The following is a 26,387-nucleotide window of genomic DNA, read 5'->3' as shown; positions in this document are numbered from 1 at the left end:
TAGAACAAGAGGGAATTTAAAAGCTAAAGGGGGCTAACAAAGGTGATGTAAAAGGTAGGCTAATTTGGGATAAGTGAGGGAAAATTCAAATTATGGCCTCAATCATTTCTTGGTATGTATCTATACTCTATATTGGACATATAGATTAAAACAAAGTAAAGAACATCAGAATGAAAAAAGAAGGGCAAAACACACAGGAATAAAATTTATGGTTTGAATGTAACCATACAATTAAGCTCAAAACTCACAGGCTGTGTGTTCTCTAGCTCAAAAATCATATATCAGTTATACATGTCATGCAAGTAGAAATCAAGAGTTCCTATTATTCTCGATGTGAATATTAGGGTGGCTTTTAAAATCTTAGTGTTCCTCCTTGATGAAATGTTGTTAACTAACTAACATGTAATGCTATATATACAAGGTGTGTGGATTGTTTTAAATTACTAAAGCTTCTAGTTTACTTCCTTTTATTTTTAATTGAACCAAACTATTATATGCTAAAGGGGTAAACTATACTAATTAATCCACATATTCTATAACTAATAAGTTTAGAATTACAAACTAAACTAAATGTCTAAGGTATAAACTAAAGTGCAAAATGCGGAAATAAAGTAAAAATATAGCAAAAGAACAATGTGCAAGTACAGAAGAAAATAAAAATACAGAAAAATAAACAAAATAAGATTAAAAAAGAGATTCTGTAGTGGTTCACCAAAAAGATAGGCCAGGGATGGTGACCTCCCCACACTTAAAATATAGCATCATCCTCGATGCTCACTCAAGCTGGGTGTGAAGGAGTGTCATCACAAGAAGGATGGGCTGCTGGAGTCTCTGTGGTGGCCTGAGGGTCTGCAGAATGGATAAGTGTAGGAGGATCTGTCTGCTGCAGTAGAGGCGCTGACTGTAGAGGGATCTCTGGGTCTGTGGCCTGAATCTGGTGTGGCTCCGCATGCTGTGGTGCAGCCTGCTCTGGTCCTGCCTGCTCAGCCTTTCTCTGTGCATGTGTCTCCTCCTCATGCTCGTCCGCCTCCTCCTCAGATGGCTCTGATGGTGTGTCAGGCTCGGAGGGATGTCGCCGCCAGATCGGATCATCAACTTGAGGTGCTCATAGCGTCGCTTGTTGCGATGCTCAGATCTCTCATATCGCCGCTGGTTGCGGCGCTCCATCTGGTCCAGCTGCTGAAATAAGCGGTGCACGAGGTGGTAAACAGGCTCTGAGGCAGGTGGAGCTGCAGTGGTGGTACCTGGTGCAGAAGTGGATAAAGAAGGGGCAGCTGAAGGTGTGACGGTCTCATCAGAAGTGGTGAGGAATGGTGGCTGGGAGTGGTGGTGGTTGGGTGGAGGGAAGAGAGGGAGCAGAGGGGAGTTGGGGGAGGAGAATGGTGACGCGGGGGGGTAGGGTTTCGCGTGGTTGGGGTTAGTGATTTTGAATCCACACGAACGCGTGGAGCACGCGATGGCGTGGCTAGGGTGAAATGGGATTGACACGGTCGCGCGATTGACGCGATCGCGTGGGTTTGGGTAAAAGATGGATGACGCGGACGCGTGAGGCACGCGACCGCGTCGCTGAAATTTGTGCTAGACGCACACTTCCAGCGTCGTCTCAGCGCAACTCTCTGTCTCCATTTAGGGGGCCATAATATCCACGCGATGCGGACGCGTCGCTCACGCTTTGGCATGGGATGAGTGTTTTGCAAGTGACGCGTTCGCGTCAGGCATGCGAACGCGTGGCCCGTTTTGTGCTAGACGCACACCAGTCGCATGATTCCAGCCCAGATTTCTAGGCGTTGGATCTTTACGCCGATTACTAGGTCATGCGTTCACGTGAGTGACGCAGACGCGTGGGAGGTATTGTTTTCGCAACTGACGCGAACGCGTAAGCGACGCGGTCACGTGGAACAATTTGTGCCAAAGGCACGCCTCCAGCCACGCTTTCGCGTGACTTTCTGTTCACTTTCTTTTTCTTCCTAATGCACTTGTGACGCGGACGCGTTAGCGACGCTTACGCGTCGCGTGAATTTTTTTTTTGTAATTATGCAGTATGCAATGCTGATGCAAATGCTATGAATAATATTCAGGTTCAATGAAAATAATATAATATAAAAACAAACAAAACGAAATAAAATTGAAACAGGAACGATCATACCATGGTGGGTTGTCTCCCACCTAGCACTTTTAGTTAAAGTTCTTAAGTTGGACATTTGATGAGCTTCCTATTATGGTGGCTTATGCTTAAATTCATCCACAAATCTCCACCAATGTTTGGAATGCCAACAGCCTCCGGGGTCCCAAACTAGGCATGTAAAGCTTCTGAGCAGCTTCAAACAGATTCTCAGGCTCCCGGAGTGATGAATGTCAGAATATTTTCCAGGATCCTAAACTTTGTTTTTAAATCCGCCTTCGTCTTGATCTATATTCTTCCATCCGGGCGGTTTAGAAGTTGTATTCTCACCAAGATGACCAAACGTCTTCCGAGATCCATTCAATTGAACTTGGTACCAATCCGTGCACTTCGAATTGAAGCATGAAATCTTATTGAATCTTACACACCAGCTCTGAGCACGAGCCATTTCCCTCTTACTCTTAAAGCCGCAGAGAGCTGTAAGCTGGCCATCTGTTTCAAGCAAACCATATTCAAGTGGAAAAGTAAAGATAAAGGTTAAGGATTGTACCCACTTGAAGCTTGCATTAGGTGGTAATGGCCTTGGGATAGGTGTTTCCAGTGGTTCTGTAAGCTCTACTCCCTTGTATTCTTCTGTGAATTCCTCCACTTTTTTGCAAAATTTTTCAACAGCAACTGCATCCTGATCAAAGTCTTCTATGTCTTCCTCGTCACTCAAGTCATAAGCTGGAGGTTGAGAGAAATCTACCTCGACATCATCTTCGTATTCACTTGGATGAGGTTCTTCAGGCTCAAGGAGTTCAGTTGCAGATGTAAGTTTATGACTAGGAGAGCTTGATTCATGATCATCACTGCCTATGGAATCAATTTCTTGATCTGTTCTGTCCAATTTCTCACAGGGTATATGCTTCGGAGGTTGTGCGCTATCCTTCCTGGCATCAAATTCGAACTTCTCAGCGGAATCCTTTACAATTCTCGATTCCCATGGAGGTTCACCATCTCCTAAATCTTCAACCACTTCTTCCTCTACAACTATCATGGCTTCCTCCACTTGTTCCAATACAAAGCCATGCTCCTCATTGTCCACTGAAGTTTCTAGTGTCTCCTTCATGCTACGCTCTTCTTTAGATTCTCCACATGTAGCCATGGGAGTACTTTGAGTTCTCAGATGTCGGGAGGCTATTATATTTACTACATCGGTTAAGGCAGTAGTGAGTTCCAGTACGTTCCTTTGCATCTTCGCTTGCCCTTGAAGAAGAACACGAAGTTTGTCATTCATTGGAGGTTGGGGTGGGTATGAGGGTTCATTGGTTGGGGAAGAGGGTTCAAAATAAGAATGTGGTAGTTCTTGGGAGTAATTGGATTGGGATTGTGGTGGATAAGGGTCATACGGTGGTGAATGGTGAAAAGGAACTTGTGAGTGTGGTGGTTCAAAGCTACGTTGAGATGATGGTCTATAAGCACAGGGTGGGGCTTGTTGGTAATTACAAGGGGGTCCACCATATCTATCAGCTTGGTATGCATTGTAGAGTGGTCCTTGCCCATGATATCTTGGAGGGTGTTGTTGCCTAAAGGGTTGATCAGGGCCTCTTGGCTCCATCCATCTTTGATTGCTTAGACCTTGATGCATATTCCTGTTATAGTTTCCACTCCTTTCAACAAATTCAGAACCAAACTCAAAGCGAGAGGAGTGAGAATTCATAGTAGCTAATAGAAATAAAAGAGAAAAACAAAAACAAATAAACAAGTAAAAGAAAAATATTTACAATAACCAATAATAAGGCACACGTTTGCAACTCTCCGGCAACGGCGCCATTTTTGAAGAACGGAAGATTGACGGTTTAGAATTCAGAATAAATTCCCATTGCAAGTATATTTTCTAAACCAAGCAATCATCCTTTCTTACAAACGTTTTGGTTGTCACAAGTAACAAACCCAATAAAATTTATAAACCAAAGTATTCAAACCTCGGGTCGTCTTCTCAAGGAATTGCAGGGAGGTGTTCTTATTATTAGTTATGGAAAACAGTGTTTTGGGTTTTGAAAGGTTTGAACAAGGAAAATAAGTTGCAAGAATTAATAAATTAATATCTAATAAAACCCTTGGCAAGGTATGAAAATTCGGAAGTCCTATCCTAGTTATTCTTATGAGAATTGAGTTTAATCCCACTTAGTTAACCTTTACGAAAGCAAGGGAAAGTCAAGTGGACTAATTAGTTAGATCCCCAAGTCCTAGCCAACTCCTAAGGAAAGACTAGAGTTAGTGGAATTCAATTCAATTAGCAAACATAACAATCAATCACGATAAGTTTGATAACTCAAGAACCTCCAGTTAATCAATTAAAGCCAAGAATATAAAAAAGCTAAATAAGAATCATAAATCTGAAATACCTCAATTTGTATCAAATAAAGAAAATACTAACATGAATGGTTCATAAGCCAATTTGGCAACATAAATAATTAAATAAAAGCATTAAAGTATCTGAAAGTAAAAGAGAAATATAAAGTAAAAGGAATATTGAACCTGAGAGGAAGTTGAAATCCTAAATCCTTTAAGAGGAATCCTAATCCTAAAACCTAAGAGAGAGGAGAGAACCTCTCTCTCTAAAAACTACATCTAAAATATGAAAAGTGAATATCTAAAAATCTCTTCCATGAATGGATGTATTCCTCCACTTTATAACCTCTAATCTGTGTTTTTTGGACTTGGATCTGGGCCAAAAGGGCTTCAGAAATCGCTGGGAGCGTCTTCTGCAGTTTCTGGTGCGTGGCGTCTGTCACGCGTCCGCGTGGATCATGCGGTCGCGTCATCTGGGAGTTTCCTTGTCACGCGTTCGCTTCGGTCACGCGTACGCATCATTTGCGTTCTGCTCAAGGCACGCGTCCGCGTCAGTGACGCATTCACGTCGCTGCCTTTTCGCGCTGGGCACGCGGCCGCGTCGTCCATGCGTTCGCGTCGTTGCTCTTTTCTTCAAAACTCCATTTTTGTGCTTTCCTTCCATTCTTGTATGTTTCCTTTCCATCCTTTAAGTCATTCCTACCCTATAAATCCTGAAAGCACTCAACACACAAATCACGGCATCGAATGGTAATAAAGGATGATTAATTTTAATATTTCTAAAGCATAGGAAACATGTTTTTCACATATATCACATAATAAGGAAGGGAAAGTAAAACCATGCAATTTACATGAATAAGTGGGTGAAGGATTGAATAAATCACCTAAATTGACCACAAAATACATCATAAAATATGGGTTTATCAGTCGCCATCTCTAGCGTACTTTATTTTGGTGAACCACTTTTCAGACTCTCTTTTTATCCTATTTTTTATTTTTCTGTATTTTTATTTTATTTTTATTTTAACTTATCTTATTTATCTTTCAGTACTTGCACATTTTGCTGTATTTTCACTTTATTTCTACATTTTGCACTTTAGTTTATATATATCCTAGATATTCAGTTTAGTCTAGTTGTAATTTTAGTTATTAAGTTGTGATATAGAATATATAGATTAATTAGTTTAGTTTACCCTTTTAGCATACAATAAATTGGGTTAATTGAAAATAAAAAGAGTAAACTAAAAACTTTAGTATAACAGAATCACAACAATCCACACACTCTATATATATAGCAATAATTGATTGGTTAATTTACACAATATTTTTTAAGGAAGAACACTAAGATTTTAAGAGCCACCCTAAGATTCACATTGAGAATAATGGGAACCTTTGATCTCTACTTGCATGACATACATAACTGATATATAGTTTTTGAGCCAAAGAACACACAACCTGTGAGTTTTTGAGCTTATTTGTATGGTTACATTATTTAACCATAATTATTTCATTCTTGTGTGTTCGCCCTTCTTTTTTTATTCTGGTGATCTTTACTTTGTTTTAATCTATATGTCCAATATAGAATATAGATACATACCAAGAGATGATTGAGGCCATCATTTAAATTTTTCCTCACTTATCCCAAATAAGCTTACCTTTTACATCACCCTTGTTAGCCCCCTTGAGCTTTTAATTCCCCCTTGTTCTATAACCACATTACTAGCCTTAAGCAGAAAAACAAATTAAAAATCCCAAGTGGAATACTTGGTTAGCTTAAGATAGAGATTGTGTATCCACTAAGTATGGGGAAACGTGAGAACATGGGTTGATAGGAAAGGATTAAAATAATAAAATAATCAGGATTTTGGGAGCATACTCATATGAAACCAAAATAAATAAAAATACTATGTGCATTGATATATGCTTACATTTCAGTTTAAAAAAATCCTTTTTATATAGATAAATAAGGGGACAAAATTACCCCAATAATAAGTTTAGTGAAGAAATCAATGCACATGAGATAAGAATCAAAATTGAAATTGGTACATGAGTATGTATTAAGAAAGTGAAAAATTGGGAATCCCAAGAAAGTTATAAATTATAGAATATGTATATGTTAGGTGAGATCTTAGACTAATCAAGGATTCACTTTGTTAGCTCGCTTAGCCTTATATATATACCCTTACCCTTACCGTGCCCCATTACAACCTTTAAAAGACCTCATGGTTTTTGTATGTATATATTCAATATTTGTTGATTGGTTAGATGAAGAACAAATTTTTAGAAAGCAGGAATAGAAAAGAATAGAGTGGTTAACCCCAAACACTGAGTGACTAGAGAGTAAACACAAATCCAGTGAGGGTTCAATAGCTCATCACCATATATCTCTGCTTAATTGTTAATTGTCTTGCAAGTTTGTGAAATATCTTTACCCAACTCAATTGTGAAAGTACTTTAACATGATCTAGTTTGGCAATGCATATATGATTCCTTGAAAATATGAAACAAATTAACCACATGTAAGCTATATATATATATAGGTGGGTGATAATTAAAATTGCATGATTCATGTAGATAGTTTGCATTTAGAATAGATTGCATTGCATGAGATTCCATCATTCTAACTTCACCCTTTCTCTTGGATTTAGCATGAGGACATGCTATTGTTTAAGTGTGGGGAGGTTGATAAACTCATATTTTATGAAGTATTTTGTGCTTAATTTAAGTGATTTATTCAATCTTTCACCCACTTATTCATGTAAATTGCATGGTTTTACTTTTCCTTCCTTATTTTATGATATATGTGAAAAACATGTTTCCTATGCTTTAAAAATATTAATTTTAATTACCCTTTACTGTCATTCGATGCCGTGATTTGTGTGTTAAGTATTTTTAGGTCTCATAGGATAGGAATGGCTTAAGGGACAGAAAGAAAACATACAAAAATGGAAGAAAAGCACAAAAATGGAGTTTTGAAGAAAAGGGCAGCGACGCGAACGCATGGATGACGCGAACACATGCCTAGAGCAAAAAAAGGGCAGCGACGCGAACGCATGGAAGACGCGAACGCGTGCCTAACACAAAAATGCAACGACGCGAACGCGTAGATGACGCGGACGCGCGCCTTGAGCAGAACGTAATTGACGCGTACGCGTGACCGACGCGTACGCATGACAAGGAAAACTCCCAGATGACGCGAACGCGTGACCCACACGAACGCGTGACAGACGCCACGTACAGGAATCTGCAAAAAATGCCCTCAGTGATTTCTGAACCCTTTTTCGGCCCAATTCCAAACCAGAAACACAGAATATAAGCCATAGAATGGAGGAATCAAAGGATATACGTCATTCAATATTCACAATTTTTAGGATTAGATGTAGTTTTAGAGAGAGAGGTTCTCTCCTCTCTCTTAGGATTTAGGATTTCTCTTAGGATTAAGATTTCATCTTCTTCAATTACAGGTTCAATATTCCTTTTATTTTATATTTCTCTTCTGCTTTTAGATACTCTAATGCTTTTATTTGTTAATTACTTATGTTGCCAAATTGGCTTATGAACTTTCCATGTTAGGATTTGAATTTATGTTTAAATGCAATTGAGGTATTTCAGATTAATGATTGTTCTGTTTATGATGCTTTCAATTCAAATTAGAATTATTTTCCCCTTTTGGCTTTGGTTAAGTAATTTATAACACTTGAGTTATCAACTCAGCTGTTGATTGAAATTGGAATTCTTTGCTGGTTAATTTGTACTCCAATAACTTTAGTCTCTCCATAGGAGTTGACTAGGACCTGAGGATCAAATCAATTTGTCCACTTGACTTTCCTTTGTTTAGCAAGGGTTAATTAAAGGGGGAGCAGAATCCAATTCTCTTCACACCTGATAAGGATAACTAGGATAGGACGTCCAGTTCTTATACGTTGCCAAGAGATTTTATTATTATTAATTTATTTTTCTTGTCATTTAAATTACTTGTTCCCTATTTCAAAAACCCAAAAATATATTGTTTTACATAACCAATAATAAATCATACCTCCCTGTAATTTCTTGAGAAGACGACCCGAGATTTAAATACTTCGGTTATAAATTTTATTGGGTTTTGTTACTTGTGACAACCAAACTTTTGTATGAAAGGATTCTCTGTTGGTTTAGAAGCTATACTTACAACGCGATTAATTTTATAAAATTACTTTACTAAACAGAAATTCGATCGTCAATACGCGTCTGTCACGCATGCGCATGGGTTGAGGTGAAATGGACACGACGCATACGCGTGGGTCACGCGTACGCGTGCACGGCAGACCAGAGAGGGGACGCGTATGCGTGAGGCACGTGTACGCATGGGTTGACTTTGTGCCTCGGGCACAATGTTCGCGCGATGCAGGCGCAACTCTCGGGGTTTTGGCTGGGAGGTAAAAATTTGCAATCCACGCGTACGCGTGGGTGACGCGTGCACGTGGATGCTCGAAAATCCTTGGGGCACGCATACGCGTGGGTTGGTGCTCTGTTTTTCAAAATTTTCATGTTTTTGCACCAAACCAAGCATTCCAAACCTCCAAACAGCTACTAAAATACCATAAAACCTTATTTAACATACCAAACTACCAAACAAACTCAACAAATCAATCAAAACAAGAAATTTCAACTAATTTTACCAATATTTACAAAAGAGAAAATGAAAAGATTTTACCATGGTGGGGTGTCTCCCACCTAACACTTTTATTTATTGTCCTTAAGTTGGACTTATGAGGAGCTCCTCTCAAGGTGGCTTGTGCTTAAATTCTTCTTGGAACTCCCACCAATGCTTGGTTCTCCATTGCGCTCCAAGATTTCTCATGAGTTGCACCAAATTTTGATGGGGTTCTTCACAAACCATGGGCTCCCAAAGTGGATCCTCATGTATTCCCGGATCCCATATCTTGTTTTTACACCCATCTTCAAGTTGACTATCATTAATCCATGTGGGTGGTAAGCAAGGTAAATTCTCAATTAAGTGCCCAACAATCCTCCTAGACCCATCTAGTTGAGCACTATTCCATCTTTTATATTTCATTTTTGATGTATCAACCATAATGAGTCTTGATTTACAACGCCAACCACGAAACATCTTTCTCTTACGCTTCATCCCGCAAAGCATCCTAAGTTGACCATCCGTTTCAAGCAAGCCATACTCAAGTGGGACAATAAAGCTAATAGAGATGAATTTTACCCACTCAAGTGAAGGAGTAGATGACAACCTAGGTAAAAAGGCTTCCAAGGATCTTGACAAAGCGTATCCAACTCCCATCCTTCTTCTTCTAAGGACTTCCACCTCTTTACAAGATTCCTCAAATGTAATCCTTTATTCAACAATTTTATCTAAGCCTTTTCCCTTACTCAAATCATAATTGGGAGGATGAGAGAGGTTTACCTCCACAACACTTTCAATTTCACTAGGAGAAGGTTCTTTAAGTTCAAAGGATTCTTCACCACTAAGCCTTGATGCTTGATCTTCATTGCCAAGGGAACTCAACTCTTGCTCTATCCCGTCCAATTCTTCATAAGGGATATACCTTGGGGGTTGTGCACATTCCTCCTTAGCATCAAATTCAATCTTCTTGGAGGGGTTTTCTTCAACTCTAGGTTCCTATGGAGGTTCCGCATCTCCTAGGTCTTCAACCACTTCTTCCTTTTCTTCAACAATTATAGCTTCCTCCAATTGTTCCAACACAAAGTAATATTTCTCATCATCCAATCTCTCCTTCATGCTATGCTCTTCCTTGGATTCTTCACATGTAGCCATGGGAGTACTTTGGGTTCCCAAACATTAGGATGCTAACCGGTTTACCACCTCGTCTAAGGCGGCTGTGAATTATTGTACATCCCTTTTTATTTCCGCTTGCCCTTGAAGAAGAACACCAAGGATGTCATCCATTGGAGGTTGGAGTAGATGAGAGGGTTCATTATATCAGAGGAATGGTTCATAATAGGAAGGTGATTCATTATAGTAAGGATGTAGTGGTTCCATATTCTTCATTTGTTCTTCTTGTTGCTCAACACACTCCAATCCATTGTTCTCAAGTTGAGATTCTACAATCCCCTTCAAACTACCCTCTTCGGTTGCTCTTCCACAATCATCCATGGACATGTGGTATGAGTCCCATACATCTAACTTTTAACAAACGGTTTCTTGAAGCCGATCCATAGTTTCCTTGAGAGATGGACATTGATATTCTTCTATGGAGGGTTGTGGTGGGAGATAGAATTCAGCTTGAGGTTGAAATTTTGCACACATTGGAGGTGGTTCATCTTGGTCATAGTATAGAGGAGGTGGTTCTTGGAAGTATTGAGGTTAGAATGGTAGTGATTCTATATGTGGCTCATATGGCTCAAAAGGTGGTTGGTATGGTGGATATGGGTTAGGGTCATATGGAGGTGTTTGGTAAAAAGGGCTTGTGAGTGTGGTTGAGGGCTATGTTGAGGATATGGCTCATAGGCATATGGTGGTGGTTCTTGAAAGTCACAAGGAGATTCACCATAACCATTAGATTGATATGCATCATAGAATGGCTCTTGTTCATAGTGCATTGGTGGAGGTTGTTGCCAATAGGATTGATCATATGCATATGGCTCCTCCCACCTTTGATTGTCCCATCTTTGATACACATCATCATTGTAGCTTCCATTTCCTATAACATAGTGAGAATCAAACTCATAGCCAAAGTGAGAATTCATAATGAAAAGAGAAAATAGAAACAAAAGCTAATAAGAAAGAATGAAACAAAGTCCTAAAGCTAGCAAAAACTAACAAGCAATCCAAAAATAAAGCTATTCACAATATTCACATATATACAATAACCAATAACATAACACCATTGCAAATTCCCTGGCAACGGCACCATTTTGATGAATAGATTTTTGTGTGGTTTAGAATTTCACAAATGAATTCTCGTTGCAAGTATAGTTTCTAAACCAACAATAATCCTTTCATACAAAAATTTGGTTATCACAAGTAACAAACCCCTATAAAAATAACTGAAGTATTCAAACTTCGGGTCGTTCTCCCTAGGAATTGCAATAAAGTGTTCTTGTTATTGGTTATGAAGTATGTTTAGGGTTTTTGAGGTAATAGACAAGAAATATAAATGGCAAAGGAAATAAACTAACTAACAAAGCTCTTGGCAAGGTATGAGAACTAGAAGTCCTATCCTCATTATCCTCCTTAATTATGACAACAATTGTCCATTACTCTCACTTAGTTAACCTCTAACTATGAAGGAAAGTCAAGTAGATGAATTAACGTGATTCCACAAGTCCTAGCCTAATCATGATGAAAGACTAGCTTTAGTGTCATTCAAGTTAATTAGCAACTTCTAATTATCAATCAACAAAGGAGTTTGATAACTCAAGAGTCACCAATTACTCTACCTAGGCCAAGAGAAACAAAATCTAACTCATAACTAAAAGAGGCATTTCAACAAATACATAGAAGGCAATAAAGGTAAACAACATGAATTGCAAGAATTAAAGAGAGATCTAACTACAAAGGCAATATATCCATAATAGAAAATCAAAGCAACATGAAAAGACATGGAAATCATAAATTGCATTGAAAGAGAAATAGAGATCTACATAAGAATTCATAAAGCAAAAGGAAAATTGAAGCAAGAGAAGAAGTAGATCTAAATCTAAGAAATTAACCTAAACCTAATCCTAATTCTAGAGAGAAGAGAGAGCTTCTCTCTCTAGAAACTAACTTTCCCTTCAAAACTAAACTAAACTAAACTAATGTGATGTAATATGTTGATTCCCCTTCAATCCTTGGGTTAAATAGCATCAGAGATGAGTTGGATTCGGGCATGGGAAGCCCAGAAATCGCCCCCAGCGGATTCACTTTAAGTGGGTCACGTGCGAGCACCGACGGGTGTGCGTGGGTCACGCGTACGCGTCGCTTGACAAATTGCTATCCACGCGTACGCGTCGCCATGCGACCTCACATTCCACGTGCGTGTGTTTGCTACGCGTGCGCGTCGATATCAGCATCCCAAATCCTTGTTTCTTCATGAGCTCTCCACTTGCATGCTTTTCCTCTTCATCCTTTAGATCCATTCCTAGCCTTTCCATCCTGAATTGACTAACAAACATATCAAGGCATCTAGTGGAATCAAAGGTGAATTAATATTGACACATTAAAGGTCTAAAAAGCATGTTTTTACACTTAAGCACAAATTAGGAGACAATCATGAAATCATGCTATTTCATTGAATAAATGTGGGTAAAAGGTCATAAAATCCCCTAAATTAAGCACAAGATAAACCCTAAAAATTGGGTTTATCAATATACCTCATAACCAATAACATAAACACTTCCCTGCAATTCCTTGAGAGACAACCCGGGGTTTAAATACTTCGGTTATTTTTATTGGTTTGCATTGTGACAAACAAATTAAACGTTGACTGAGGATTAATTGTCAGTTTAGAACTATACTTGCAACACGATTTTATTGAAAAATTCTTTGCCGACATTTATCCTCCATCAATAGCAACCAACAGAACAAAGAAAGAAAATCAACATAAAAGTCAAAGATTACAAAGCTCTGAGCATTAATGGTTAAAGAGCCCTACTATGTGTCTGTGGTGTGATTGTTCAAGGATAAGGCTCGGGCGATTAGATCTGAAGGGTGCTTTATCACATGGCAACTTGAACCAACTGGTTCGGAATTGCCGATCGAAAATTCACCATCAAGAGTTCCCTTAAGGCAGAGCATTTAGAAACCTAAAGATGTTCTGGACACGAATGGCAGGGAATTTGAAGTCTTTAACCATATGCTTGTAGTGTGAACGTATCAAAGAGTAGCTCGGCTAATTAGGTCCGATGGGTGACTCATCACCCAGTAACTTGAGCCAACTGGCTCGGGATTACCGATCGAATGCCCACAATCAAGAGTTGCCTTGAGAACGGAGCATTTAGAGTTGTCAACTCAAAAGGCTCTCTGATATGAAAAAAAAAATCTAAGGATCAACCAAAAGTTTAAAGAAGGATCTCATAATACTATCCGAGTCTCAACTTTGAGGAATTATCCATTCCTAGAAAAGCAAGATTCGTTGCAGATAGAAAGTATCCAAGATAATCACAAAGGTTGTTAAACCCCACTTCTCAGGAAGGCATGAACCTCAAGAAAGATTTAACTCCAATCCATCTAATTCAACTCTATTTTCTTTTTTGTTTTCTTTGCTTGCTTGAGGACAAGCAAGAGTTTAAGTTTGGTATTGTGATACATCCGCATCTTTGGTATTTTTCCTTCTTTATTTCAATTGATTTAGTAAGAATTCCTTTTGAATAAGCAATGAGCTTAAGGCTTAAGAAGAACATACTTTGATTAGTTGAATTCATTGATTATAGGGAACTTTGGAAGGAAAGTAACAAAAAATAGAGAAGAAAAGAAGATAGAAAGCAACAAATAAAAAATCTCTATGACAAGCAGAATGCTTTCTGTAATGAACAGAAAGCTCTCTGGAAAGAGAAAGTAGAAGGGCGTGCAACATGGGAAAGACCACGTACCACGTTGGGAAGAAAAGAGTTTTGTTCATAAGCATACATGTGTGCGTACGCACAAGTGTAGACAATTCACTTACCATGCGGACGCATGCAAGCGTGCGTACGCATGACTATGCCTTTTCATGTGGAACGTAGGAGATCTCACATAGGACGCAGCAACCATGCGTACGCATGTATGTATGCATACGCGTGACAAGAAATTTTTGGCCATCATGCGTAAATGCACGACCTTTGGTTCACGTGGTACGTAGATTTCACCATGTACAATGTGAAGAGCCACAATCAAAGGAAAATTGGCTCACGTACAACGTAGCCTTAATTCACGTGGTATGTAAGCTTAACAAAGAGCAAATCAACCCTAAATTGGCTTCACATGGCATGCAAGAACCTCATGTGGTATGTAGGTTTAAGAGCATCTCCAAGGGCTTCAATCAAGGCCAGCCTATCTCCAAGTTTTCAACCCTTTGGATGATCAATCACAAGCCCATCAAGGATGGCATTAATTGAATATTGGAAGTAATTAAGAAAGATATCTTTTCGAAGGAGAAAACAATTATGAAAGAGATTTGATTCTCACTTTAGTTTTCGATTCTTCTTTGAAGTTTGAATTTGAATATGATTTTCTAGGGTTAGTATATAAGGGAAGAGGGTTCTGACCTCTTCTCTTCTTCGGCAGTTTTGAGTTTTTGATAATTAAGGATTTCTTTGAAGAACATGAGAAACTAATTCTCATTGGTTAAGGTTAGGAGCTCTGTTACTTTCATGGATTAATGCAATAGTTTTTCTACCTTTAATTTATGTAATTGATTACTTCTTAAGAAAAGGTTTTCATTCTTCATCTTAAAGGGTTTGAATATGTTGGGAAACAATTCTTCTCTTATTTGAATTCTCTTAACCTCTTGAAAAAGTTGATTAATTGAATTAAGCTTGAAACCAATTCTCACAATTCTTAAGTTTTGAATCTAGACTTGATAAGTGACATCGAATTAACTAAGCTAAATCCTTAGGAATTGTGTGGCTTTATGAATCAGAGAACGCACGTAACTCTTTTCCTGATTAAGTGACTAAGGAATTAATGTTTAATTAGGTTAAAGAGAAATTGAATCACCAAGGGATTGGGATTTGATTATTAATGATTTGCCATGAAAGTATCATTGTATGATTAAGGTAGAAAGTGAAAAGTACTAATCAAGAAGTTCTAACATCTCTAAAACCTTAACTCTCTGAATCATATTAATTCTCAACACTCACTGTTTGCTTTTCTTTAATTGCTGTTTATGTTTAAAGCTTTTCGATTAACCAATTGGTTATTACTTGCTTAATCCGTTAATTCTTGTGGGATCGACACTCACTCACCATGAGTTATTACTTGATACAACCCGGTGCACTTGCCGGTGTTTTGTAAAATCCGCATCAACAACATGACACATGTTTTCTACAGGTATAGAAGGAATTTTTCTTCTAAACTGTATCATTCACCAACTTAAAATACTAAATCATAGTTTCAAACTCCTAATTTCAGCTTTCATTGTGTTAAATCTCCATGCTAAACTCATCTTTCAATTATCATTATTATTTATAGGATGTGCTTTCTTCACTATCCTCTGTTCTTTCTCACCATCTGCTCACATACAGAAACTACTACATCCTTTCATAACTTTGTCAATCCTTCAACAACCAAAAAAAATAAAAAGTTTTAGAATATCTATCAACAAAAGTAGCAGTAGCAACATATTGAAGAAGAAGGCATTTAATTTATATTATAATTTGGACACCCATAAAAAAGTCTCTTAAGATTGGCATCTGTCCCAAACCACCAAATCACTAGACGCATTCTACAGTCACACTAGTCAAGAATCCTTCTCAATCTACCAAGATTAGGATTTCTCACAGAAGCGCTATGGGAGCGTGATCTCACAACACTCCCTGAACTCATCATAATTTCCTGCAAAATTTTGAGCGTTTTGGACAAATAGAGCTGCAACTTAGGGTTTTAACATTTTTAGAGGGGTTAAGTTGAGTATTAACAATTTTTGTCACATTATATAACCGTTACACTTTCACCATGGCGATTTGGGTCCTGCATGAATACACATCTTGGCAAGTTAACGTACCAGATCAGCTCTCTATTAACAGAGATAACTTCAGGAATAAACGTGAGTCATGATTCAATATTTGAGAAATTTAATTGGGTAAATTAAAATTCGGGGGTCGAAATTGAGGTCGCCTATAAATTTTGGAGACTAAAATAGGTTTTAACTCAACTTTTATCCTTAATATTATTTGTGCTTATTTTTTTTCAAATATACCTTTAATGTTTAGTTGCATTTAATTTTGTCTCTAATATTTTTTATTTATATCAAAATTATTTTTATATATTAACTCCATGTAAATTGTTATGAATAAAATTAAAATTTTGTAACGATAATTTTAACACAAATTAAAAATATGAAGGATAAAATTAAATAAATAAAAAATGTTAAAAATAGAATTAAATAAAATTAAATATTAAAAATATTTTTAAAAAATCGCAAACATTAGGATCTAAAAGTATACTTTATCCATATACTAATGGTAAAAAAAAAAAAAGAGTGTTTATTTATTTAATAATAGAATTATATTTTGTTTAAAAAAGAAATGATGAGATCAATGCGCTTAATCATTCATTTTTATTCTCATTCTGTATTTTCTATTCAATTGCAATCTGTATAAGAATAGAGACCTATATCATACTTTCTCTTTTTGAAAAAGTTGGGAGATATAAAAGATTTAGCGTGTTGTGGGTTTGTTTAATTAAGTTGCCCAATCCCCAAAAAAAAAAAAAATTGAGTGTATAAATCTAATTCATAATTTAATTTTGCTGCTATTGATTTCTACTTAATCATACAATTATTTTGTTGCTACTGCTTAGTGTTACAAAAAAAAAAAAAAACTATCATTTAACTAATCTTACATTATTATTATTATTATATACATTTAATTTATAAAATAGATGGATTAAGAGACATGTTCTGATAATATACTAGTAATATAATACCAGTATCTAATGATTATTAAATAGAGAGTAAAGTGACATTAAATTTTTGAGAATTTTGATGTTAGACTAATTAGTCTTAAAAAAATACTAATTAAATTTTTTATGATAATAAATAATAGATATGTATTTTATTATTTACACTAATGCATATTTTATTATTGTCACATAAATATAAAAATAATTTAATAAATAGTAGATAAGTATTTATTATTTTTTGAATTTTTATATAACATTTATTAATTACTCTTTATTTACTATAAATTCTATTAAAACCAGGCAAAATTTTACTTTAAAATTATTATCTATATGACGATCTTTCATAAATAGACACATCATAATAATTAACCGTATATATAAATACTACTATTAAATTTTATATAATAAATTAATAAAAGAACATAACAAATTTATTATCATAAAAAAATAAATTGATATTTTTTTTCTTAAGAACTTAATTAATGTAAAATCAAAATCACTAAAAATTTAATTATACTCTACTTAGAGATAAAAATAATGGACCCGAGGGGAAGAACAATAAAATAATGTGTACATTAAATTTCTAGCTGACAAGTTTAGCAGTAAGATAATGCAAGCATTTAATTCCTTGGTTGCAGTACACCACTCTTTACCCATACTCTGGCTTTATTTCATGCTCCACCAAGTTGACTTGACTTACTTGAGTCGAGTCTTGAGTGACTTGATCATATTAACGGTAGGCTCATAAGGGGCTTTCCATGTAATCTCAAATGAATGCTATACAGCAATTTAATTAGTATAATACAACCCCTGATCCTCAATACTAGAAAAGCTTATCTTCCAAACTTAAACACCTTGTTGAGGTAAGACAACACGGCCTCTATATATAACAATTGAGCCTATGTTTTCCTTTGGCACTTACCATAGGGATATTCATTCACGTGTCTTTGTTGCTTCCACCTTGTTCTCTTTCAAAGTATTCTTGCTTGCATTTGCATAGTCTCGGCGCTTCTGAAAATGAGGTATTCGGATGCTCTTTTGCTTCAAGAATCATCATCATTTCAAACTCCAATTGTGAAGTGAAATCTTATCTCTTTTTTTTTTTTTTTCCATACATTTATATTGTTCTGTAACCACCTGAGACTAAAACAAGAAATAATAAAGTACAATATCATTGCTTCACGCTTTTTGTTTTTGTTATGTTTGGATATATAGCCTTGAAAGTAGCTACTTGTGTTTGTGAGAAACTCAAGGGAATATATAGGTTTTCTTCCCCATTGATTTGATTTTCTTTTTTTTTATCCCTCCTTTGTATACTATATAGTATATACAACGAGTTGCATATATTTTACTTGTCCCTTTTACATGGAAACATTGCATTGCAAGTAGCACCATGAACGTGTACTTTTATTTGTTGTGTTGTGCTTGACGGTATTGTTTTACTTTTTACTCCCAATTTTAAAATGATTCCATTCACCTGCACGAAGCTCATGTGTATACCGTGTTTAATGGATCGCTAACTTTTAGCTGAAAAAAGTGTCACTGTCACATGCTCATTCTTTAAATGCGTGTAAGTGTAACTAGATCTTCCTTCAAGGGAGTTTTTGCACATGCCTCTGCTTCAAATCGAACAAAATATTTACCTTGAGAACCCATTTCTGCTATTACCTATAAAGAAATCCGTAGTTTTGTTTGATTTATTAGCACTCAACCATTCCGCTTTTTTTAATGTTTATAGTTTACGACTTCAAATCAATATACCATTATGCAGATATAGAAAAACTTTAAGGGACGATGAACAAAGATTTTAACAGGGTCACTATTCTATAGCATCTGCAGTTCTGCTCTTAAAGGTGAGTGATTTAAGAGTCAAATTTTATTACTTCATTTTCTGTTTCAACTGGAACTGATGTCACCTACTGATTCTTTTTCTTTTTCTTTTCTAAGTGCACTATACTATAAACACTACTGCTAGTGCCTAGCCCTCCCCCCAAAACACAATATACTTCATACTATTCTCTATTCTGTTTGTTCATGTGTTAATGTGTACTAGTACATGCTACTTAATATAGAGTATAGCATTTTAGTATTGAGAACAAAGTGGTGTAAGACTTTGGACAGGAGTATGCTCCAGGATATCAAATGAATGATAAGTGGCTATTTTCCTATTTCATTTGAAAATTCATTGACATATTCTTAAAAACATACACCTTAGATAAAGTTATATGCGTATTATCAAGTAGAAGATTTGACAAATAGAAACTTGTAGATGTCATAGAGTGATTATTTATTTCTATCTTGCAGTTGTCACTACCTCAAATCTCCTTCAAACCAGAAACCTTTGATTATGATGAACAACCTCAAGTTAGGGATAGATGTGGTTAGTGCCCACAATCTACTCTCTAAAGATGGAGAAGGTTCTTCCAGCGCCTATGTGGAACTATGTTTTGATGGCCAGAGATTCCGTACAACCATCAAAGAGAAAGATCTGAATCCTGTTTGGAATGAAAGCTTCTACTTCAACATCTCCGACCCTTCCATTCTTCACCACCTGACCCTTGATGCCTATGTCTACAACCAAGTCAGAGCCACAAACTCCACTTCATTTCTTGGCAAGGTTAGCCTCACTGGCACTTCTTTTGTCCCTTACTCCGATGCTGTTGTACTGCACTATCCACTGGAAAAGCGCGGCATTTTTTCTCGTGTTAGAGGAGAACTTGGCCTCAAAGTTTACATCACCAACGATCAAGCCATAAAATCCTCAATTCCAGTTGCTGCTCCGGCCGAGTCTGTAACAACAAATAATCATGCAGCACAAGTTCATGGACATGCAGATTCTGTGGTGATGAACAATGTATCATCTAGAGAAAAGGTGCACACATTTCATCATCTACCTAATCCAAACCATAACCAACACCAACATCAGCACCAAAACGAACATCAACATCATTCCTCTGCCTATGCAGATAAACATTATGTACCAAAGCATGAAGCTGATGCAATAAAATCTGAAGCACAACCACCAAAACTAGTCCTAATGCGCGCTTCGTCGGTTCAACCTGTTGATTACGCCCTCAAAGAAACAAGTCCATATCTTGGTGGGGGAAGAGTTGTTGGAGGCCGTGTTATTCACAAGGACAAGACATCAAGCACTTATGATCTTGTGGAAAGGATGTATTTTCTCTATGTAAGGGTAGTCAAGGCCCGCGAGCTTCCTTCCATGGATGTCACTGGTAGCCTTGATCCATTTGTTGAGGTCAGAATTGGAAACTACAGAGGAATTACAAAACACTATGACAAGAATCAGAATCCAGAATGGAATCAGGTATTTGCATTCTCAAAGGAGAGGATGCAGGCATCTGTAATGGAAGTTGTGATCAAAGACAAGAATCTTGTGATGAAAGATGACTTTGTAGGGATTTTGAGGTTTGATATCAATGAAGTTCCATTGAGAGTTCCACCAGATAGTCCTCTGGCGCCGCAATGGTACAGATTAGAGGACAAGAAAGGGGATAAGGTGAAGGGGGAGTTGATGCTTGCTGTGTGGATTGGAACACAAGCAGATGAGGCTTTCTGTGATGCATGGCATTCAGATGCAGCTGCTAGCTCTGTTGACACCACACCTTCTTCGACCGCAGTGCTGCGGTCGAAGGTTTACCATGCGCCAAGGCTATGGTACGTGCGCGTCAACATTGTTGAGGCGCAAGATCTAGTTCCTACGGAGAAAAACAGATTCCCTGACGTGTGCGTCAAGGCACAAATAGGACACCAAGTATTGAAAACAAAGAGAGTTCCAGCGAGGACTCTGAGTTCACTCTGGAATGAGGATCTTGTGTTTGTTGCGGCCGAGCCTTTCGATGATCATCTAGTCCTGACGGTGGAAGATCGAATCGAGCCAGGAAAAGATGAGATCATTGGCAGGGTGATCATTCCACTGAACTCTATAGAGAGGCGTGCAGATGACAGAATCATTCATTCAAGATGGTTCAATTTGGAAAAACCAATTGCTGTGGACATTGATCAGTTAAAGAAAGAGAAATTCTGTAGCAGGATTCACCTCCGTGTGTGCCTTGATGGAGGCTACCATGTTCTTGATGAATCAACACATTACAGCAGCGATCTCCGTCCAACTGCAAAGCAATTATGGCGGCCACCGATCGGTGTTCTTGAGCTTGGAGTGTTGAATGCTGTTGGACTCCACCCTATGAAAACAAGAGATGGAAGAGGCACTTCTGACACTTACTGCGTTGCAAAATATGGACATAAATGGGTCAGAACAAGAACAATTGTTGATAATTTGTGCCCTAAATACAACGAGCAATACACATGGGAGGTTTTCGATCCGGCAACGGTTCTAACTGTAGGTGTATTTGACAATAGCCAAATTGGGGAAAAAGGTTCTTCAAAAGACTTGAAAATTGGAAAAGTCAGAATCCGAATTTCGACTTTAGAAACAGGTAGAATCTACACACATTCATATCCGCTTCTAGTTCTTCACCCTACAGGGGTTAAGAAAATGGGTGAATTGCACTTGGCCATAAGATTCTCATGCACCTCTTTCACGAACATGATGTATCTATACTCCAAACCTCTCCTCCCAAAAATGCACTACGTTAGACCCTTCTCCCTCATGCAGCTCGACATGCTCCGACACCAAGCCGTAACCATAGTCGCGGCTCGGCTGGGTCGAGCCGAGCCACCGCTCCGGAAGGAGGTGGTTGAGTATATGTCTGACGTGGACTCTCACCTATGGAGCATGAGGAGAAGCAAGGCGAATTTCTTCAGGCTCATGACGGTATTCTCAGGTTTATTCGCCGTTGGAAAATGGTTCTCTGATATCTGCATGTGGAAGAACGTTATAACCACTGTGTTAGTTCATGTCCTCTTCTTGATGCTGGTGTGCTTCCCGGAACTGATTTTACCAACGGTTTTTCTGTACATGTTCTTGATTGGTGTGTGGAACTATAGGTATAGGCCAAGGTACCCGCCACACATGAACACGATCATTTCGCAGGCGCACACGGTGCAACCGGATGAGTTGGATGAAGAGTTCGATACGTTTCCTACGAGCCGGAACCCTGATCTTGTGAGAATGAGGTATGATAGGTTGAGGAGTGTGGGTGGGAGGATTCAGACGGTGGTTGGTGATTTGGCCAGCCAGGGTGAGAGGATTCAGGCGCTGTTGAATTGGAGGGACCCACGTGCGACGGTTATATTCGTTGTGTTTTGTCTTCTTGCTGCGGTGGTTTTGTATGTTACTCCGTTTCAGGTGGTGGCTGCTTTGGCTGGCTTCTATGTTATGAGGCATCCCAGGTTCCGGCATAGGCTTCCGTCGGCGCCTATCAACTTCTTCCGACGGTTGCCCGCAAGAACAGATAGCATGTTGTAAAGAATAATGCATGTTCTAAGTTGTAACTTATTTCTTTCCTTTTTGATCCTGTTTTCTTCATTCAAGTTTGTCTGGACATGCATTTACCTTCAATTCCTTAATTAATTCCGTATTAATATCTCCTTCTTCCTTTTCTTTTGATTTGGCTTGTAAAGAAGCTACGTTCCGTCTTTTGTACTGTGAAAGAACATGCAGTATCATCAAAAAATAAAGAACAATGAGAGTTGTAAAGGTTATATTATCATCATACAATTTTCAAAACATACTAAATGAAATTAATTAAGGTGATGCGTTTTTTATTGAACTTTTTTTATATAATATTATTTTTTTGGTGACTTTTTATATAATATTATGGATTTAGCAAATATATTTTTTAAGAATACATATTAAAATTATTGTTAGGAGGAATTTTTAATGAATATAAATATCAATATATATTAAAATTCAAATTTTGTCATTTTTATAAAAGTTTAATCGATAACTTTAGCTTTGATCCTTATTCTATATTAGCTAAATTTTAGTTTTATTAGTGTTGTGGAATTACCATTGTGTTTTTTCTTTGTAGTAATTAACTTAGAGTACTTGATTAACAATAATAATTGACCCGTTTTCTTAAAGATTAATGATGACGTAATGGGTGATTCTTGTATAAAACATGAGTTGCTAAGGCGGTACTTGGACAACCAATTCCCACGTGTGGGCACGCCAAGCATCCACGTGTAAGCATTATTGTTCAATAGTTCACATTGCACAGAGAGTATATCAGAGTGGGAAAGGAACAATATACAGAAGAAGAGTGCAGTATGCGGAGAAAAGACGCTATATAATTTAGTTGGATCTTCAATGCTTTATAGTTCAACTCGTATCTTGTTCGGCAGAGGCATAAGGAGAGTGGTTCCACCCCTTTCTTCTTCTATTAACTATTTGATCAATCCTAAAGCCAAAACCCTTTCACTCTCTCGACCTTATCTTCGTCATCATAATATCTCGTTCTTCAAATCAATCCCAACTCTAACTCCAACTCCAACTCCCTTGCGATTTAGTTTGAAAACAGATCACACCATGGCCAGCCAATCATCTCCTCCCAAATCAGTCCACGATTTCACCGTTAAGGTATGTGTTATCTAGAATATTTTTCATTAGTAATAGATATAATAATTAATTTGTTAGTAGAAATACATGAAGAAAGGAAAATTTAAAACTATTTATTAGGTTATTATAGTATTATAGTTTATGTACTCTTTATGCATTCTTACTACAAAATTAATTCAAAATAATCTAGGTTACAGTATGCATGTTGTGTTGCTTATTTCCATAATTTACAAAATTTAAGATCCAGGGATTTGATGTGTTGTTCTGACTTAGGATGCGAGGGGAAATGATGTTAATCTTGGAAACTACAAAGGGAAGGTTCTTCTCATTGTCAACGTTGCCTCACAATGGTATAACGCCTCTCCGCTTTTCAATTTCTTTGTCAAAAAACCTTGGCTAATGACTGAATTGCAGTAGAGTAGACAGCCCTTGTGTATATCATACATGTTTAATTTATCTTGATGTACTTTCACCTTTGTATTAATCTATTCAGCTTGACACTATCATGTTTGATGATGCAGTGGCTTGACCAATTCTAATTATACAGAGCTGAGTCAATTGTACGAAAAATACAGGGCGAAAGGTTTGTATAAACCCTTAAATTCATAGGCTTATATTATGCTTCCACAACCTTTATAAACAATCTCTAATTAAATTAGAGAGAAATTTCTGAAACTTAGGTACATATAACCACTTAAGAATTAAGCTTACTTGCTTGGGGTCCATCAACCTTTATAAAATCCATGTTCTTGTTTATTCAGGTCTTGAAATTCTGGCATTTCCTTGCAATCAGTTTGGGGCACAGGAGCCTGGAACTAATGAGCAGATAGTAGAATTTGCTTGCACTCGCTTCAAAGCTGAGTATCCCATTTTTGACAAGGTACAAACTCTGATTTCATTCCTATGCTCATTAAAGAAATATTAAATCTTTCCTCTGTGTATTTTACATGGAAGACATTTTCTTTCTAAAAATGATGGTGTTAGTGTCTTGGTTGAAACAATTTCAACTTATACACAAATCTTGTTGCATTTTATCATAGGTGGATGTGAATGGTAACGATGCTGCTCCACTGTATAAGTATCTTAAATCAAGCAAAGGTGGACTCTTTGGGGACAACATAAAATGGAACTTCTCCAAATTCCTTGTTGACAAAGAGGGCAATGTTGTGGATCGTTATGCACCCACTACTTCTCCTCTAAGCATCGAGGTAAAACACAGTTTGTATGATGGCTACATTAGTCTTGTCTTTTACATAGTTCAAAATCTATAACACTATCTGATTCATTTCTCTTCTGATCTGTTGGTGGTGTTAATGCAGAAGGACATAAAGAAGCTGTTGGATGCGTGAAGCCAAGATTATAGCTTGGAGAAAAACCATCAAATGAATAATCATTAGGATATGTAAAACATGAATAACAAAATCTACTGCAGATGTATTGCTTACTCAGCATCATAAAATTGTGTACTTGCTACTACCGTTTAAGTGAATTTGGTTGTTAAAACAGTTTATCGTTTTGTTCCTGGTTAAACAATGCTATTCTGTCTTGGTTTTATGTTTCTACAATTCTACTTATTAGATTAATTGCTGGAAATTGGAATGCACAAAGTAAACAATTGCTGGGTTCAAAAACAGAGGGATATCAATAAGACACGAGGAAAAAGAGAAATAAGCAAAATAATCAGAGTGCTGCCTGCTATAACCATATACCTAGAGCTGTTCATGGCTCCAATAATCCAATTGACATAAAGCTATATGTTCTAATAATGACACTATAAATACGAAAAAGAAGATTATGACTAATTTAACTATGGGTGGAACCGCCGGCGCCGCCCCTGCAGCGATTATGGCTACTGCAACAACGGTTGTAAGAATTGGCAGGAGGACCACGGTGGGCTAATTTTTTTTTGTTATGGAAGTAAAAGTGGTGATATACTTTAACATAGTAATTTTTGGTGTTTTTTAAAATTGTGGAAGTACACAAATTCCTGGGACTGAATTCTATACTTAAAATTTTTTAATTATTTTTTTAACACAAATTCCTGACACCGATTTGTGTACCAACACAAATTTCTGGGACCGATTTTTGTACCTCTCAGAAATCTATGGGACCGATTTGTGTACCTCTCACAAATCGGTCGGTCTGATTTCTGTACTTTTAGAAATCGAACGGTCCGATTTGTATACCTCTAACAAATCGGACGGTTTGATTTCTGCTTCTCTAGTTAAACGATCCCACATTTAAGTATAATACCTCAATAATCCACATTTAAAAAAAATACCACTACCACTTCAATATTAAAAATAAAAATTCGACCATGGCATTCTGTTCCTCTAAATTACACACCAAATCCTATGTACTTGTTGCTTGATTCTATCATGCGCATGTTGGTCTCTCAATCCATCTCAAATTCCTTCTTTGCATCTATTGTCCCATTGCATGACAGCAGGATGAAGGATTGAAGGCAATGCCTTCCCCATACGCATTCTGGTGGCCACGGTTGTTGGCAGAGAAGTGGCTGTGTGTTGGCAGAGAAGCCGCTGTCAACAGCCACGTGGCTGTGGTGCAATATACGGCAAGAGCTAAGCAAGATGAGTAGTTGTTTTTGGCCGTGATTATACCTCTCGAAAAACTTATTAGCTTTAATTTAGTAGTGATGAATAGTTGAATATTGATCAAGTATAAAAAAATATTTCTCTAATACAACAATCTGTCTAAAATTATACCAAATCTCACGGATACGAGACTGACCGATACGCGAATTTTAAAATCGTATAAGATATCGGGACACGCATATATATAAAATATAAATTATTTTTTTAATTATTTTTAATGTCTTATTTTAATTATATCAAAGTATTTAAAATATTTTTTGTTTTAATAAATAATAATAT

General features: G+C 37.1%; 2 protein-coding genes across 3 annotated transcripts; both read left to right on the top strand.

Moving 5' to 3' along the window:
- Positions 1-17,616: 17,616 nt before the first annotated feature.
- LOC112732759 (multiple C2 domain and transmembrane region protein 7) lies at positions 17,617-22,645 on the top strand. Of its 2 annotated transcripts, none has more exons than XM_025781538.3 (3): positions 17,617-18,034; positions 18,784-18,865; positions 19,317-22,645. In XM_025781538.3, exon 3 carries the CDS (start codon positions 19,360-19,362, stop codon positions 22,399-22,401), a length of 3,042 nt encoding a protein of 1,013 aa, XP_025637323.1. In that variant the 5' UTR covers positions 17,617-18,034; positions 18,784-18,865; positions 19,317-19,359; the 3' UTR covers positions 22,402-22,645. The 2 variants fall into 2 exon arrangements, with proteins under 2 accessions (XP_025637323.1, XP_072068422.1); XM_072212321.1 differs by having other exon boundaries at positions 17,664-17,875.
- Positions 22,646-23,078: 433 nt separating this feature from the next.
- On the top strand, positions 23,079-25,001 carry LOC112732765 (probable phospholipid hydroperoxide glutathione peroxidase). The gene is made up of 6 exons (XM_025781545.2): positions 23,079-23,514; positions 23,767-23,843; positions 24,015-24,076; positions 24,255-24,373; positions 24,534-24,701; positions 24,813-25,001. Exons 1-6 carry the CDS (start codon positions 23,245-23,247, stop codon positions 24,840-24,842), a joined length of 726 nt encoding a protein of 241 aa, XP_025637330.1. The 5' UTR covers positions 23,079-23,244; the 3' UTR covers positions 24,843-25,001.
- The last annotated feature ends 1,386 nt before the right edge of the window (positions 25,002-26,387 follow it).

This window comes from Arachis hypogaea, chromosome 13 (genome assembly GCF_003086295.3).
Source record: "Arachis hypogaea cultivar Tifrunner chromosome 13, arahy.Tifrunner.gnm2.J5K5, whole genome shotgun sequence".
Taxonomy (NCBI): domain Eukaryota; kingdom Viridiplantae; phylum Streptophyta; class Magnoliopsida; order Fabales; family Fabaceae; genus Arachis; species Arachis hypogaea.
The sequence above is the reverse complement of the archived record's forward strand: the minus strand, read 5'-3'. Positions and strand labels throughout refer to the sequence as shown.

What these genes read in the sequence shown, in the direction of transcription:
- LOC112732765 (XM_025781545.2), top strand. Translation starts at nt 23,245, where the DNA reads ATGCTTTATAGTTCAACTCGTATCTTGTTCGGCAGAGGCATAAGGAGA. An exon ending in GTCAACGTTGCCTCACAATG is followed by an intron (nt 23,844 to 24,014) that starts GTATAACGCCTC and finishes TTGATGATGCAG; the next exon opens with TGGCTTGACCAATTCTAATT. An exon ending in CTTCTCCTCTAAGCATCGAG is followed by an intron (nt 24,702 to 24,812) that starts GTAAAACACAGT and finishes GTGTTAATGCAG; the next exon opens with AAGGACATAAAGAAGCTGTT.
- LOC112732759 (XM_025781538.3), top strand. Translation starts at nt 19,360, where the DNA reads ATGATGAACAACCTCAAGTTAGGGATAGATGTGGTTAGTGCCCACAAT.